General features: G+C 37.2%; 1 protein-coding gene across 1 annotated transcript; it reads right to left on the bottom strand.

The window, feature by feature from the left end:
- Nucleotides 1-11,565: 11,565 nt before the first annotated feature.
- LOC114467387 (sporozoite surface protein 2-like) lies at nt 11,566-13,887 on the bottom strand. Its single transcript, XM_028453625.1, has 3 exons — nt 13,695-13,887; nt 11,717-12,582; nt 11,566-11,635 (listed from the first exon to the last, which is right to left on the bottom strand). Exons 1-2 carry the CDS (start codon nt 13,714-13,716, stop codon nt 12,191-12,193), a joined length of 414 nt encoding a protein of 137 aa, XP_028309426.1. The 5' UTR covers nt 13,717-13,887; the 3' UTR covers nt 11,566-11,635; nt 11,717-12,190.
- Between the last annotated feature and the right edge of the window lie 1,188 nt (nt 13,888-15,075).

Below are 15,075 nucleotides of genomic sequence, written 5' to 3'. Positions count from 1 at the left end.
TCAGATCATTTTTGTGTCAATAAGAGGCTTTACTTACATTGGTTGTTTTTTTATTGTTTTGATTTCTGACGTCTGCTGACGATTCCTCCTCAGGTTCTTCAGTGGATGCTGTGGATGCTGGTGCTCCTGTCTCACATTTTACAGACATTTTAAAAAAAGTAAAGTTTATTTTTACATTAAATGTGTGTTCAGTGTTTTTGCTTACATTGTTTTGGTTGATGGAGAAGTCTTCTTTGGTCTCTGCCCTCTGCTGATGTCTCCTCCTGTCCTCACTTGCTGGGATTAAAAAGGTTTTCTCTAATTCTAAACTCTAACCTAAGTAAACCTTATATATTATTCATGTTTTACAACAGTAACAGGACAACCACTCCTGCTGTTGCCTGTCATAAAGAAACAAAATAAAATCCTTACCATCTAAAAAAGTCCTGGTACCAGACGCTGCCTGGGACATCAGCCGCCACCGCAAGACGCAAAGGAAAACTTACCTAAAACAACTATTTACAAAAAGGCCCAGGTGCAAGACGCACTGGACACACAAATGGCCAGCCCTGGTTGGTGTCAATGTAACCAAAGGCTGAGTTAATCCCGCCAGACGCAAGGACCAGCTGTGGAAACCGGGTACACACAGGAAACTCTGCTCATATGGAGAGGAGCAGGAAAAGGAAAAGAACAGATGACTCTAAGATGAGTCAGAGCTGTCGTCCCGTCTCAGCCTCTTCCTCTCAGGCTCACACTGACAGTCAGAGTCGGACGATGAAGGTTCCTCAAAACTGTCTACGTACCTGGCTGTAGAATCACTATGGTAACAGCTCTCCCTGAAGACAATGAGTTCAAGTGGTGACTCCTGAGAATACTCACCTCCATCCTCAGGGGTCCCCCAGCCAGGAGTCACCTCATAAATGTAATACACAGTTCCCTCAGGAAGGTCCTCTTCAGGTTCTTCTGGTTCTTCGGGTTCTTCTGGGTCTTCTGGTTCTTCGGGTTCTTCGGGTTCTTCTGGTTCTCCCCAGCCTAGGACCCAATCCAGAGGTTCTTCCCTGCCAGAAAAAAATCCTAAAGGAAAAAAGTAATTCAATGTATAATGAAATAGGTTAGTATACAGTGATTTTAAAACATCTTCATTTCATCACATTATGAACAGCTTTAAAGCTTTTTTTAAACTGAAACATATTTGGACATTCCTTTAGTTGTATAGTTAAATTGTTCTACTGTCTCACTTCATTTACAGAAACATTAAAGCGTTTTATTGTTTTTCCTTTAAAGATTATTGTGAAATTGCATTTAAATCCTGATCCCTTTCACCCCTCCTTGGTCCTCCTACCTGCCTGGTGTTGCAGGTCTAGGGTGGCGCTATATTTTACAATAGCAGCTCCTAAACACACATCCTCAAACCTCCACACAGTAATTTACACATGGAAGGATTATTGAACAGTTGAGTATGTGCAGTAAGTTATGAGCCAAAACATGCAAAGTGTTATTAAATCTTACAATGTTTTTGAAATGCATAATGTGTGAATAAAATAATAATGAAATAAGAGAAAAGAATAAGCCACTTAAACTTAAATAAGGAGAAATCCCTCTACATTAAGAAACTAATCAATGTGTTAAACAAAGCACGTGCAAACATCACCAGCATTATTAGAATGAAGCAAAGAAATATTCAAACACAAACAATGCAAACGGCATCAATGGTAACTACATTTCACCCAGTCTAACTGAACATCATTAACTGCTAAATCAAACAAAAACAAACAATCAATAAAGCAAAGTGTGAAATAAACTACAATTTTCTAATGAAATTTACCTCAGAAAAGGACTTTAATATTTTTCACTTTTTCACTAAATACACCTCTGCAGCCCAAACGCTCACTTCAGAGTAAAATTATCACTAAAGCACAACAAAGGACATCTATCAGCATTTCTTAGTTTTAATTTTAATGTTTAAACCATTTTCTGTAGGCCTGATACATCTTTATTTTTAATTATTCAACCTTTCTTAAACCTCAACCTGTGTAAACCAAACGTCTCAGACCTCAAACCTGATTTAAAGACAAACCGACACAAACCTGACGATTGTAAATGATATTATGTTTAGACTATATTATGTTTAGTGCTAATTATTAAAGAATACTTATCCGATGAGAATAATTAAAACATGACTTACCGTCTGGCATGCGAGGACCCATGGTCTCCTCCTGGTCCTTACTTCTTCTCTGGGCTGAAGTCTGTCTCTGTTTGGTCCTGGTTCTGGTTCTGGTTCTGGTCCTGGTTCTGGTCCTGTAGAAGTCTCTAGTGAGACTTTTGTGTGGGTCTGGTAAAAGTTCTGGTTTCTCAGCTCAAAGCTCACAGCACGTCTCTCTCCGTCTCTCGCTGCTCGCAGAGTAACTGAAGGTCAGTTGGTGACTTTAAATAACGCATCCTCCTCGTTTCTATGGCTACAACGCCCTGTTCACGCACACACGTACAAAATGTATCAGGATACACGAACTATTTTTGTTTTTAAGTGTATACATCAATATGGACTCTCTAAACGTTTTATATGACTGATATTATAAAATATTTACGTAGGGTGACCACACGTTTACTTTCACGTCAGGTTTTGGCGAGTAAAGTTAATTATGATGCGCAGATTTCCTACGGACTTTGAACGTATCACTGTGATTACTTAAATTTACAGGTGTCACGTAGTGAGTTTAGTGAAATTATAACCTAACCTTAACATAATCCAGTAAACAAATAAAACACGTGTCTGTTCACTTTGGAAACAAAAATCAATAATAATAATAATAATAATAATAATAATAATAATAATAATAATAATAATAATTATTATTATTATTATTATTATTATTATTATTTTTATTATTTGCTTTATCGGGACAATTCAATTTTTGAAAACTAAGAAGCTGCTTTTTGGAGCCATTTTAGTTTCATTATGGTGATTTACTCACACGTTTGACTGAGCCCATTTAAACTCACTAAGTTAAAGTAACTTTTTGTTCATTAATTCATGTGTAAATGAATGTTTGTAGTGTGTGGCAGATTTTAAAACAGTGTATAAAGTATCTTAGTTTAAACAATGTGTTGTTTGTGACTAAATGTGCACATAATTATGTTAAATGAATTTATTTTATAATAGTTTAACTTATTTACCAGGCCTTAATATGTTTCTCCTCTACTTCTGCTGAGGATGTGCTATGAAATGACAACACATTTTTCTTCTTTTATTTGTTCTTCTTTAGGTACATGAAGAATGGACACATGGTCCCTCTATAGAAACAAAATACCTGAGATGACACAGAGGGTCAGTGCGTGTTTTGGTTACTGGATTTTCAGTTTAGAAAATTAAAACAAAAAAATCGTTTTTAAATTAAGATAATAAAATAGACATTTGAGATCGTTTTCTACATTTTTTTTTTTTTTTTTAAATAAGGTTATGTATCTGTATGAAATACTGAAAGTAACTCCATACTAATAGTTTGATAAAACACTTAAATGTGTTACTTAATACAGCCAGTAGATGGCGTCAACATATCTCCAGAGACACACTGGGACAGATATTGTTATTGTTTTTGTTAAATCTGCTTCTATACAATCTATAACATAAAAATATGGTTATATTGAAGTAGTAAAAACCACTGGGACACACTTTACTTATTTATTTTTTATTTTTTATTCTAAATAAACTGCATTAATTATTATTCAAAATAAATGGTTCTAAACTTAGAGCCCAATATTTAAAGCAAATATTGATACATGATGCATGAATGCAAACTGGGAAATACTTTATTCTATACTGGCTTGTTTTACTGGTTCTTAAGCCAGATTTAAACATCATACCATTGTAAAGTTTCCATAGGGTCTTTTCCTGTGAGGTCTACGTCACTCCTTACCTGAGAATATAAAAGCTCTCCCATTGGGAGTATCAGCCAATCAGCAGCCTGCAGTGACAGACAGGTGTCCCTCCTTCAGAGACCTAAAGACTGAAGTCATGAGAACCCAAAAACACATCTGTGAGGAAACTGTGGAAGGATTTATCTTCAGTGTGATGGCAAAGCGAGTAGGGATCAGGAATGAGCTTCCTGACTGTTACTTTGAAGGATTTCTGGAGAAGAGGTCAATAAAAGACAAGGTAGATCTCTGTCATCTGTAATATTTCACAATATGTAGCAGATTTATCATCACACACAGTCACAAAGGGCCTCATTAATTACAATAGATACACATTGAATACCTGTATAAACAGTATATACAAGTGCTGCAGTTTTTACTCTGTTTGTCCAAAGGTGTGGAGCAATTATTACAGCAAATGTTTTAATAGTTTACTATTATTAGGAGGAATCTGTTTCACATCTTATATGTCAACTGTAAAATCCAGTGGAAAAGGTGGTGTTGTTGCTCTTTTCCAGTTGGATTCTGTACGAATGAAAGAAATAAAACTTAATATTTATACATGGATCTAAAATACACTGTTAAATATGTTGATATTTGAAATATGTTGATCTTTGAAAGGTTTTGTCCATAAACAAACCTCCAAAAGCCCTAATGTGTTTTTATTATTATTATTATTATTATTACAACTGGCTGATAAAAACTCAACTTAATTCAAACACTGAAAAAAAGACTGAAGTGTATAAAGTCAAGTGAATAATCAAATATATAAAGTGTAATAAAGTTCTACTTAGATTTTTAGTCTGTGCTGTCAATTAAAGCTGCACTTTTTCTCTCTTTTTCTTTTTTTAAGTGTCTCATACTTTCTTAACATATTAATATTTGTTTCGTGCGTTTCAAGATTTCATGTGGACTTTGACTCCAACCTGTCCAACTGCTGCTCTTTGAGCCATAAAGATTATAGTAGGAACCCAAAAAAATAAAATAAAAAGGAAACGCACAACTGGGTTTGTAAAAGATAAATCCTGGACTGTACTGTCCAGTGTTTCTTGTTGGACAGTACAGACCACACTGTGTGACATCCCAGTTACTCCTGTTATATAGTGGTTCATATTATCTCTATCTTTACATCCACCATAATCCTAGTGCCGCTACATATGTATCATGGATGCAGCTTCCTATTTGATAAATGTAGACATTGAAATGCATAGTCTCTCTCTCTGTCAGGTTAAACCATGTGTCAAACTCAAGTTACTTGTGGGATGATTTTGCACATAAAACACAATTTTTAGCAATTAAAATACACAGGAAAAACATTGATTACATTATTTGTAACTAAATTCTTTTGCGGGTCCTGTGTATAGTTAGTAGTACTTATTTTTGTTCTCTAAAAATTAAATTGGGGCATATTGTGGATTAAAATGCTGATAAACTATTTTTCAAGAATTAAGTAATTTTTATAGTCAGGCCCTGTTGAAATCAAATTTGTCTGAATGTGCATGAGTAACACCATCTGCTACTTAGAGCCCTTAGTGTAGTATATAAAACAAAGTATTTAAACTTGTCATTGTTATAACATTATGAATTGCCTACACATGCTAAAAGTATTTTATTGCTTAGCCACTAGATAACTGCTACACCCACACAGAAAGTTCCATGTGTCCATAAATGTATCTGTAAAGCTCCTGGGAATATGGTGGATTTCTGATTTGAAAGACTTTTTTTTTTTTAAGCATTTGCAGTCATCAGATAAGCAGAAAAATAGAGTTAAAGCTGGGGGTCTGTTTGACCTCATCACAATGGTACACGTGTGCCACTGCTGCTGCACACATTCTAACATGTTTGTAAAATGGACAGTGTGTGTACAACACCAAAGTCCAATGTGGAGGTAGAACGCAGGAGGGCGTAGGACATCACTAAGTGTTTGTTCAGTACTGATGTGCAGCATGTATTGACGTCGGCTCTGAGAACCGTTACGATGCAAGCTTCACCACCTTTTGACTTAGTTAAGTTTTGCTCTAGGTGTTTTTATTATCACTTCATAGACTAGACGACAGTGGAAAGAAAGTGAGATGTCATTTGCTAATTGTCTGAACATCAAGTAATACGAATAAAATCTTTAGATTGCCCCAAGCCTCTGTAGTTTTTGTTTTACATCAGTTAAAAAAAGCCTTGTTGGATGAATATTGGACTGTTTACATCATAATTGGATCATTAAAAAAAACTATGTAGGGATATAAATGCACTACACAATGTACAAACATCTGTGCTTACTGTGGATTGAGTTGATGTGAACATGCACAGACCATCACAATATACTGTACATACAGTGAAGAAAATAAGTATTTGAACACACCCTGCTATTTTGCAAGTTCTCCCACTTAGAAATCATGGAGGGGTCTGGAATTTTCATGGAAGGTGCATGTCCACTGTATGAGAGATAACCTAAAAAGAAAAATCCAGAAATCACAATCTATGATTTTTTAACAATGTATTCGTGTGATACAGCTGAAAATAAGTATTTGAACACCTGTCTATCAGCTAGAATTCTGACCCTCAAAGACCTGTTAGTCTGCCTTTAAAAGTCCTCCTCCACTCCACTGTATTATCCTGAATCAGATGCACCTGTGTGAGGTCGTTAGCTGCATAAAGACACCTGTCCACCCCATACAATCAGTAAGACCCAAACAGTCAGCATGGCTAAGAGCAAAGAGCTGTCCAAAGACACCAGAGACAAAATGTACAACGCCACAAGGCTGGAAAGGGCTACGGAGAAATTGCAAAGCAGCTTGGTGAAAAAAGGTCCACTGTTGGCGCAATCATTAGAAAATGGAAAAAGCTAAACATGACGGACAATCTCAATCGGAGTGAAGCCCCATGCAAGATATCACCTCGTGGGGTCTCAATGATGCTAAGAAAGGTGAGGAATCAGCCCAGGACTACACGGCAGGACATGGTCAATGACCTGAAAAGAGCTGGGACCACTGTTTCCATGATCACTGTTGGTAATACACTAAGACGTCATGGTTCCCCTGCTTAAACCAGCACATGTTAAGGCCCGTCTTAAGTTTGCCAATGACCATTTGGATGATCCAGAGGAGTCATGGGAGAAAGTTTTGTGGTCAGATGAGACCAAGATTGACCTTGTTGGTCATAATTCCACTATGCGTGTTTGGAGGAAGAAGAATGATGCGTACCATCCCAAGAACACCATCCCTACTGTGAAGCTTGGGGGTGGTAGCATCATGCTTTGGGGGTGTTTTTCTGCTCATGGGACAGGACGACTGTACTGTATTAAGGAGAGGATGACTGCAGCCATGTATTGTGAGATATTGGCCAAAAACCTCCTTTCCTCAGTCAGATCATTGAAGATGAGTCGTGGCTGGATCTTCCAACATGACAATGACCCAAAGCACACAGCCAGGAAAACCAAGGAGTGGCTTCTTAAGAAGCATATCAAGGTTCTGGAGTGGCCTAGCCAGTCTCCAGACCTAAATCCAATTGAAAATCTTTGGAGGGAGCTGAAAGTCCGTGTTACTCAGCGACAGCCCAGAAAGCTGACTGATCTAGAGAAGATCTGTGTGGAGGAGTGGGCCAAAATCCCTCCTGAAGTCTGTGCAAACCTGGTGAAGAACTACAGGAAACGTTTGACCTCTGTAATTGCAAACAAAGGCTACTCTACCAAATATTAACGTTGGTGTTCAAATACTTATTTTCAGCTGTATCACACGAATAAATTGTTAAAAAATCAAAGATTGTGATTTCTGGATTTTTCTTTTTAGGTTATCTCTCATACAGTGGACATGCACCTTCCATGAAAATTCCAGACCCCTCCATGATTTCTAAGTGGGAGAACTTGCAAAATAGCAGGGTGTTCAAATACTTATTTTCTTCACTGTATAGGAGCTGGGACAATATAGTCGCCTTCACAACAAAAGTCCCCTAGTCATATATTGTAATTTTTAGAAAAATGCTTAAAATAAAACAAACAAAAAAGGCATAAAATAAATGTTCTTTTGTTATTAAGGTAAGTATAGGCTTATGGCCCGATTATACAGTGCCTTGCCAAAGTATTCGGCCCCCTTGAACTTTTCGACCTTTTGCCACATTTCAGCCTTCAAACTTAAAGATATAAAACTGTAATTTTCTGTGAAGAATCAACAAGTGGGACACAATCATGAAGTGAAACGAAATTTATTGGATATTTCAAACATTTTTAAAAAAAATAAAAAACTGAAAAATTGGGCGTGCACAATTATTCAGCCCCTTTACTTTCAGTGCAGCAAACTCTCTCCAAAAGTTCAGTGAGGATCTCTGAATGATCCAATGTTGACCTAAATGACTAATGATGATAAATAGAATCCACCTGTGTGTAATCAAGTCTCTGTATAAATGCACCTGCTCTGTGATAGTCTCAGAGGTCAGTTTAAAGCCCAGAGAGCATCATGAAGACCAAGGAACACACCAGGCAGGTCTGAGATACTGGGTTTTTTTTTAATTTGATGGTAACAATGACTGAGATTTTGTACAGTGTGTATCATTAAAAAAAAAGCACAACCATGAATAGTTCTGAAAAATAACAGCCAAATGGTCATTTATCACACGCAACCTCACAAAGAAAGTTGTCCCCATCATTATGTCAACAGTAGCACCTCCATAAAAAGGGAAACTATTAACTACACAATAATAAAAATAAAAAAAAAAGCACTTGTAGTAATAATCTTGCTTGTTTCTTTTAAAAAGGCGATAAGATGCTTGGGACATTGTGTTGCGCATACACAGCAGGGCTTTTTCAGTCACATTGGTTATTATTATTATTCTGGAAATTTCAAAAGTGCAGGCAGTCAAAAATAAGAACTTTTAAAAGGGAAAAGAATAGACTGTAATGTACATTATATACTGTTGTAATGCTTGTACCTTCACAAAATAATAATTTCGAAATTGACTTCAGATAAACAATTTAGAAAAAGACAATTCAAGACCGAATTGTACACTTATGATGAATTAAAAATGAACAGGTACACAAAAATACATTTACTTGTGGAGACAATGAATATCTAACTACAACTGATGTTACTTGTTCCCTGTTAGTTCAATAAATTTGAAAATGTATTTGTCAGGATTATTTGGGGGGCAATGGGTGCAGGAATGGCTTAAAAGTTCCCCTTCGTTCAAAGTGTGGAACACTGGTCTAATATCATTAAAATACCCCATAAAGATTTACCAGCAGATGTCCTCAGTGAGCAATGTTTGGGTCCAAATTTTGTTTCTTGTAAAATTTTAAATTTCAATGACTAATTCATTGATATTGCTCAATCAAGTTATTAAATATTGCTATAATATTGTACATTTATTTACATATTCAGTAATTATTCTGTGTGAATGAGATAATATTGTAAAGAGCTTTGGAACTATTTTGTCATAAAAGTTCTCTTTAAATCTCGTCTCCAGTCTAGTTTGTGTGGGATTTCTCAGAGTACTCCAGCTTCTTCCCACAATCCAAAAACTAGACTGTTAGGTTGATTGGAGTCTCTGAATTTGCCCATTAGGAGTGAATGTAAGTGTGAGTGGTTCTCTGTGTATGTTGTTCTGCAATGGACTGGTGCCCTGTCCTAGGTGTACCACCGCCTAACGCCCAATGAGAGCTGGAGAAAGGCACCAGCAGAACCCCGCACCCTTGAAAAGAGTTTTTTTTTTTTTCTTGAACTGGGTTGTTAGCTATGTGTCCAACCCCAACCGAGAGAAGTGAATTGCACTTAGTCAGGCCTCTACCTTCAGACCTGTCCAACTTGGGTGTCCCACCTGAAGACTAAGCTCCTGCTGGTATAGCTCTTAAGATCAATGAGGCACGCAAACCCCCTGACCACAATAAAGTGGCAATCAAAATTTAATAATAAATCCTTCATTCAGATTTTATCAACCAACAACATACATATACAGTAACTTAACTGGATGATTTTGATTTGGTTCTGTGTTGATGAGTTCATCCAGAGGGAGGGGCTGTTTCAACAGTAGTTGCTGTTTCAGTCTCCCTTAATGGTGACCATCCTCTGTTGGATGCTTGCCTTGCTAGCCGTTGGTAACCGGCGGCGATAAATGGCCCTTGCCTTCACCACACCGCCTTTTGGTGCGCTGCCTTCACCAAATTGCACCGCCTTCGGACATCTGCACCCGCCCTTTACCGTGCCGCCTTCGCTGCACCACCTTTGCTGTGCCCCGTGATGTGCCGTGACCACTAGGGTTGGGTAGGCACGTTGCAAATCGAGACCACCAATGACAATTTCATATGTTTCTGCTGGCAAGTGTTAATTCAATTCAACTTTATTTGTATAAAGCAATTTACAACAAAGGTTATCTCAATGCACTTATCAAAATATAAATTCATAATAAGAAAGAAAAACCCACAAGATCCACATGAACAGCATTTAGCTATCTAACAAAACCAACATCAAAAAAACACCATTAAAGAAACATAAACAATCATTTACTATAGTCTCACTCACAGCTAGTTATGCTTAGCACACCTAACTAACTACACACATGAACGTGTGCATTCATTTGTAAACGTGTGCAGATGTCCAAGTCAAACCTACTGGGAGAGCACTGAGAACCATTAGACTGTAAATGATCAATAAATCAACATGAACCCTGACAAAACCCTGGTGTAAAATAATACTGATATAATTAATAATAAGAGTCCTAATAATAATACACTGATAGTTTATTGATAGAAATGGATTCATGTTGAGCTGAAAAATACTTCATTAAAAAATTGAGTGCATCATAGTGTTAAATCACTTTGTTTTTAATATTAGAACCTTATATTAAGCTAATCTTTCTTTGTCTGACTAAATTTCATATTCCATAAATCATCTTCTCCATGTGTGAGCTGCCTCAGTCTGTAAGAAGAACTGATGAACAAACATCTCAGTGATGAAGATGAGCTCAGATTCTGATGGAAAGTGAGTTGATGAAGCACACGAAACATTTCACCAAGTTCAATAGTTTTATTCAAAGTTTAAACCAAAGCAGTCTGTGTAAACACTGCAGAGCTGGTGTCTCATTCTCTGCTGTGGTGACGGACATATGGAACTGTCTGATTCTCCTCTGAAGCAAAACTCTGCAATCAAACACAGGACAATTCACAGACATTAGTATAAAAATAACCTTTATTTTTTACATTAACGTGTGTTCAGATTCTTTTTGTGTCAATGAGAGGCTTTACTTACATTGATTATTTTGGTTAATAATAGAAGTCTTTCTGTCCTCTGGCTGATGTTTCCTCTTCAGGCTACTGTGGATGCTGGTGCTTCTGTCCTCCATCTTTCTCCTCCTCCCTCAACGGATGCTGGCACTTCTGTCTGACAATATACAGGCATTTGTATAGCGTAATGTCTATTTTTGTTTACATTAAACGTGTGTAGTATCTTTGCTTACATTGTTTTGGTTAATATAAATATTTCTGTCCTCTGTTGATGTTTCCTCCTCAAGCTGCTGTGGATGCTGGTGCTCCTGTCCTCCATCTTCATCCTCCTCCATCAGTGGATGGCGATGGTCCAGTCCAACATTTTACAGGCATTAGTATAAATTCACCTCTATTTTTACATTAAACATTAGTTCAGATCATTTTTGTGTCAATAAGAGGCTTTACTTACATTGGTTGTTTTTTTATTGTTTTGATTTCTGACGTCTGCTGACGATTCCTCCTCAGGTTCTTCAGTGGATGCTGTGGATGCTGGTGCTCCTGTCTCACATTTTACAGACATTTTAAAAAAAGTAAAGTTTATTTTTACATTAAATGTTGTGTTCAGTGTTTTTTGCTTACATTGTTTTGGTTGATGGAGAAGTCTTCTTTGGTCTCTGCCCTCTGCTGATGTCTCCTCCTGTCCTCACTTGCTGGGATTAAAAAGGTTTTCTCTAATTCTAAACTCTAACCTAAGTAAACCTTATATATTATGCATGTTTTACAACAGTAACAGGACAACCACTCCTGCTGTTGCCTGTCATAAGGAAACAAAATAAAATCCTTACTATCTAAAAAAGTCCTGGTACCAGACGCTGCCTGGGACATCAGCCGCCACCGCAAGACGCAAAGGAAAACTTACCAAAAACAACTATTTACAAAAAGGCCCAGGTGCAAGACGCACTGGACACACAAATGGCCAGCCCTGGTTGGTGTCAATGTAACCAAAGGCTGAGTTAATCCCGCCAGACGCAAGGACCAGCTGTGGAAACCGGGTACACACAGGAAACTCTGCTCATATGGAGAGGAGCAGGAAAAGGAAAAGAACAGATGACTCTAAGATGAGTCAGAGCTGTCGTCCCGTCTCAGCCTCTTCCTCTCAGGCTCACACTGACAGTCAGAGTCGGTCGATGAAGGTTCCTCAAAACTGTCTACGTACCTGGCTGTAGAATCACTATGGTAACAGCTCTCCCTGAAGACAATGAGTTCAAGTGGTGACTCCTGAGAATACTCACCTTCATCCTCAGGGGTCCCCCAGCCAGGAGTCACCTCATAAATGTAATACACAGTTCCCTCAGGAAGGTCCTCTTCAGGTTCTTCTGGTTCTTCGGGTTCTTCTGGGTCTTCTGGTTCTTCTGGTTCTTCTGGTTCTTCGGGTTCTTCTGGTTCTTCAGGTTCTCCCCAGCCTAGGACCCAATCCAGAGGTTCTTCCCTGCCAGAAAAAAATCCTAAAAGAAAAAAGTCATTGAATGTATAATGAAATAGGTTAGTATACAGTGATTTTAAAACATCTTCATTTCATCTCATTATGAACAGCTTTAAAGCTTTTTTTTAAACTGAAACATATTTGGACATTCCTTTAGTTGTATAGTTAAATTGTTCTACTGTCTCACTTCATTTACAGAAACATTAAAGCGTTTTATTGTTTTTCCTTTAAAGATTATTGTGAAATTGCATTTAAATCCTGATCCCTTTCACCCCTCCTTGGTCCTCCTACCTGCCTGGTGTTGCAGGTCTAGGGTGGCGCTATATTTTACAATAGCAGCTCTTAAACACACATCCTCAAACCTCCACACAGTAATTTACACATGGAAGGATTATTGAACAGTTGAGTATGTGCAGTAAGTTATGAGCCAAAACATGCTAACTAAGTGTTATTAAATCTTTCAATGTTTTTGAAATACATAATGTGTGAATAAAATAATAATGAAATAAGAGAAAAGAATAAGCCACTTAAACTTAAATAAGGAGAAATCCCTCTACATTAAGAAACTAATCAATGTGTTAAACAAAGCACGTGCAAACATCACCAGCATTATTAGAATGAAGCAAAGAAATATTCAAACACAAACAATGCAAACGGCATCAATGGTAACTACATTTCACCCAGTCTAACTGAACATCATTAACTGCTAAATCAAACAAAAACAAACAATCAATAAGCAAAGTGTGAAATAAACTACAATTTTCTAATGAAATTTACCTCAGAAAAGGACTTTAATATTTTTCACTTTTTCACTAAATACACCTCTGCAGCCCAAACGCTCACTTCAGAGTAAAATTATCACTAAAGCACAACAAAGGACATCTATCAGCATTTCTTAGTTTTAATTTTAATGTTTAAACCATTTTCTGTAGGCCTGATACATCTTTATTTTTAATTATTCAACCTTTCTTAAACCTCAACCTGTGTAACCAAACGTCTCAGACCTCAACCTGATTTAAAGACAACCGACACAAACCTGACGATTGTAAATGATATTATGTTTAGACTATATTATGTTTAGTGCTAATTATTAAAGAATACTTATCAGATGAGAATAATTAAAACATGACTTACCGTCTGGCATGCGAGGACCCATGGTCTCCTCCTGGTCCTTACTTCTTCTCTGGGCTGAAGTCTGTCTCTGTTTGGTTCTGGTTCTGGTTCTGGTCCTGGTTCTGTAGAAGTCTCTAGTGAGACTTTTGTGTGGGTCTGGTAAAAGTTCTGGTTTCTCAGCTCAAAGCTCACAGCACGTCTCTCTCCGTCTCTCGCTGCTCGCAGAGTAACTGAAGGTCAGTTGGTGACTTTAAATAACGCATCCTCCTCGTTTCTATGGCTACAACGCCCTGTTCACGCACACACGTACAAAATGTATCATGATACACGAACTATTTTTGTTTTTAAGTGTATACATCAATATGGACTCTATAAACGTTTTATATGACTGATATTATAAAATATTTACGTAGGGTGACCACACGTTTACTTTCACGTCAGGTTTTGGCGAGTAAAGTTATTATGATGCGCAGATTTCCTACAGACTATGAACGTATCACTGTGATTACTTAAATTTACAGGTGTCACGTAGTGAGTTTACTGAAATTATAACCTAACCTTAACATAATCCAGTAAACAAATAAAACACGTGTCTGTTCACTTTGGAAACAAAAATCAATTATTATTATTATTATTATTATTATTATTATTATTATTATTATTATTATTATTATTATTATTGTTATTATTGTTATTATTATGATTATTATGATTATTATTATTATTATTATTATTATTTTTATTATTTGCTCTATCGGGACAATTCAATTTTTGAAAACTAAGAAGCTGCTTTTTGGAGCCATTTTAGTTTCATTATGGTGATTTACTCACACGTGTGACTGAGCCCATTTAAACTCACTAAGTTAAAGTAACTTTTTGTTCATTAATTCATGTGTAAATGAATGTTTGTAGTGTGTGGGAGATTTTAAAACAGTGTATAAAGTATCTTAGTTTAAACAATGTGTTGTTTGTGACTAAATATGCACATAATTATGTTGAATGAATTTATTTTATAATAGTTTAACTTTGTAGTGGGTTGACATAATTCACCCGGAACCTAAGTTAAGGTTACAGAGTTCCGGTGGGACAGTTGAGACATGTGGGAATTTCCTGTTTACTTTTTCAGTGTGTGTTAGGATCCCGAGGAGAAAGGAGACTGCCAGTTGTTGTATGCTGCTCGTTATAAATGTCATTAAAACAACTGCCGTTGGCACCGTCGTTTGACACTCCGCCTCCGACTCCCGTCCTTGCACGCTACACTGGTGACCCCGACGTCAGTCCCGCTGAAGATTCCGGGTCTGAACGGAATACCGAGCGAAACGACATGGCGCATTCCGCCGTCCTCAGACTGCCTGAGTTTTGGGAGACGTCTGCGGCAACGTGGTTCGCACAGGCGGAGGCT

The sequence above is a fragment of the Gouania willdenowi genome, chromosome 7 (genome assembly GCF_900634775.1).
Source record: "Gouania willdenowi chromosome 7, fGouWil2.1, whole genome shotgun sequence".
Classification (NCBI taxonomy): domain Eukaryota; kingdom Metazoa; phylum Chordata; class Actinopteri; order Blenniiformes; family Gobiesocidae; genus Gouania; species Gouania willdenowi.
This window is presented reverse-complemented; position numbering and strand designations above follow the sequence as displayed.

What these genes read in the sequence shown, in the direction of transcription:
- LOC114467387 (XM_028453625.1), bottom strand. Translation starts at nt 13,716, where the DNA reads ATGGGTCCTCGCATGCCAGACG. An exon ending in GGGTCCTCGCATGCCAGACG is followed by an intron (nt 12,583 to 13,694) that starts GTAAGTCATGTT and finishes TTTTTCTTTTAG; the next exon opens with GATTTTTTTCTGGCAGGGAA.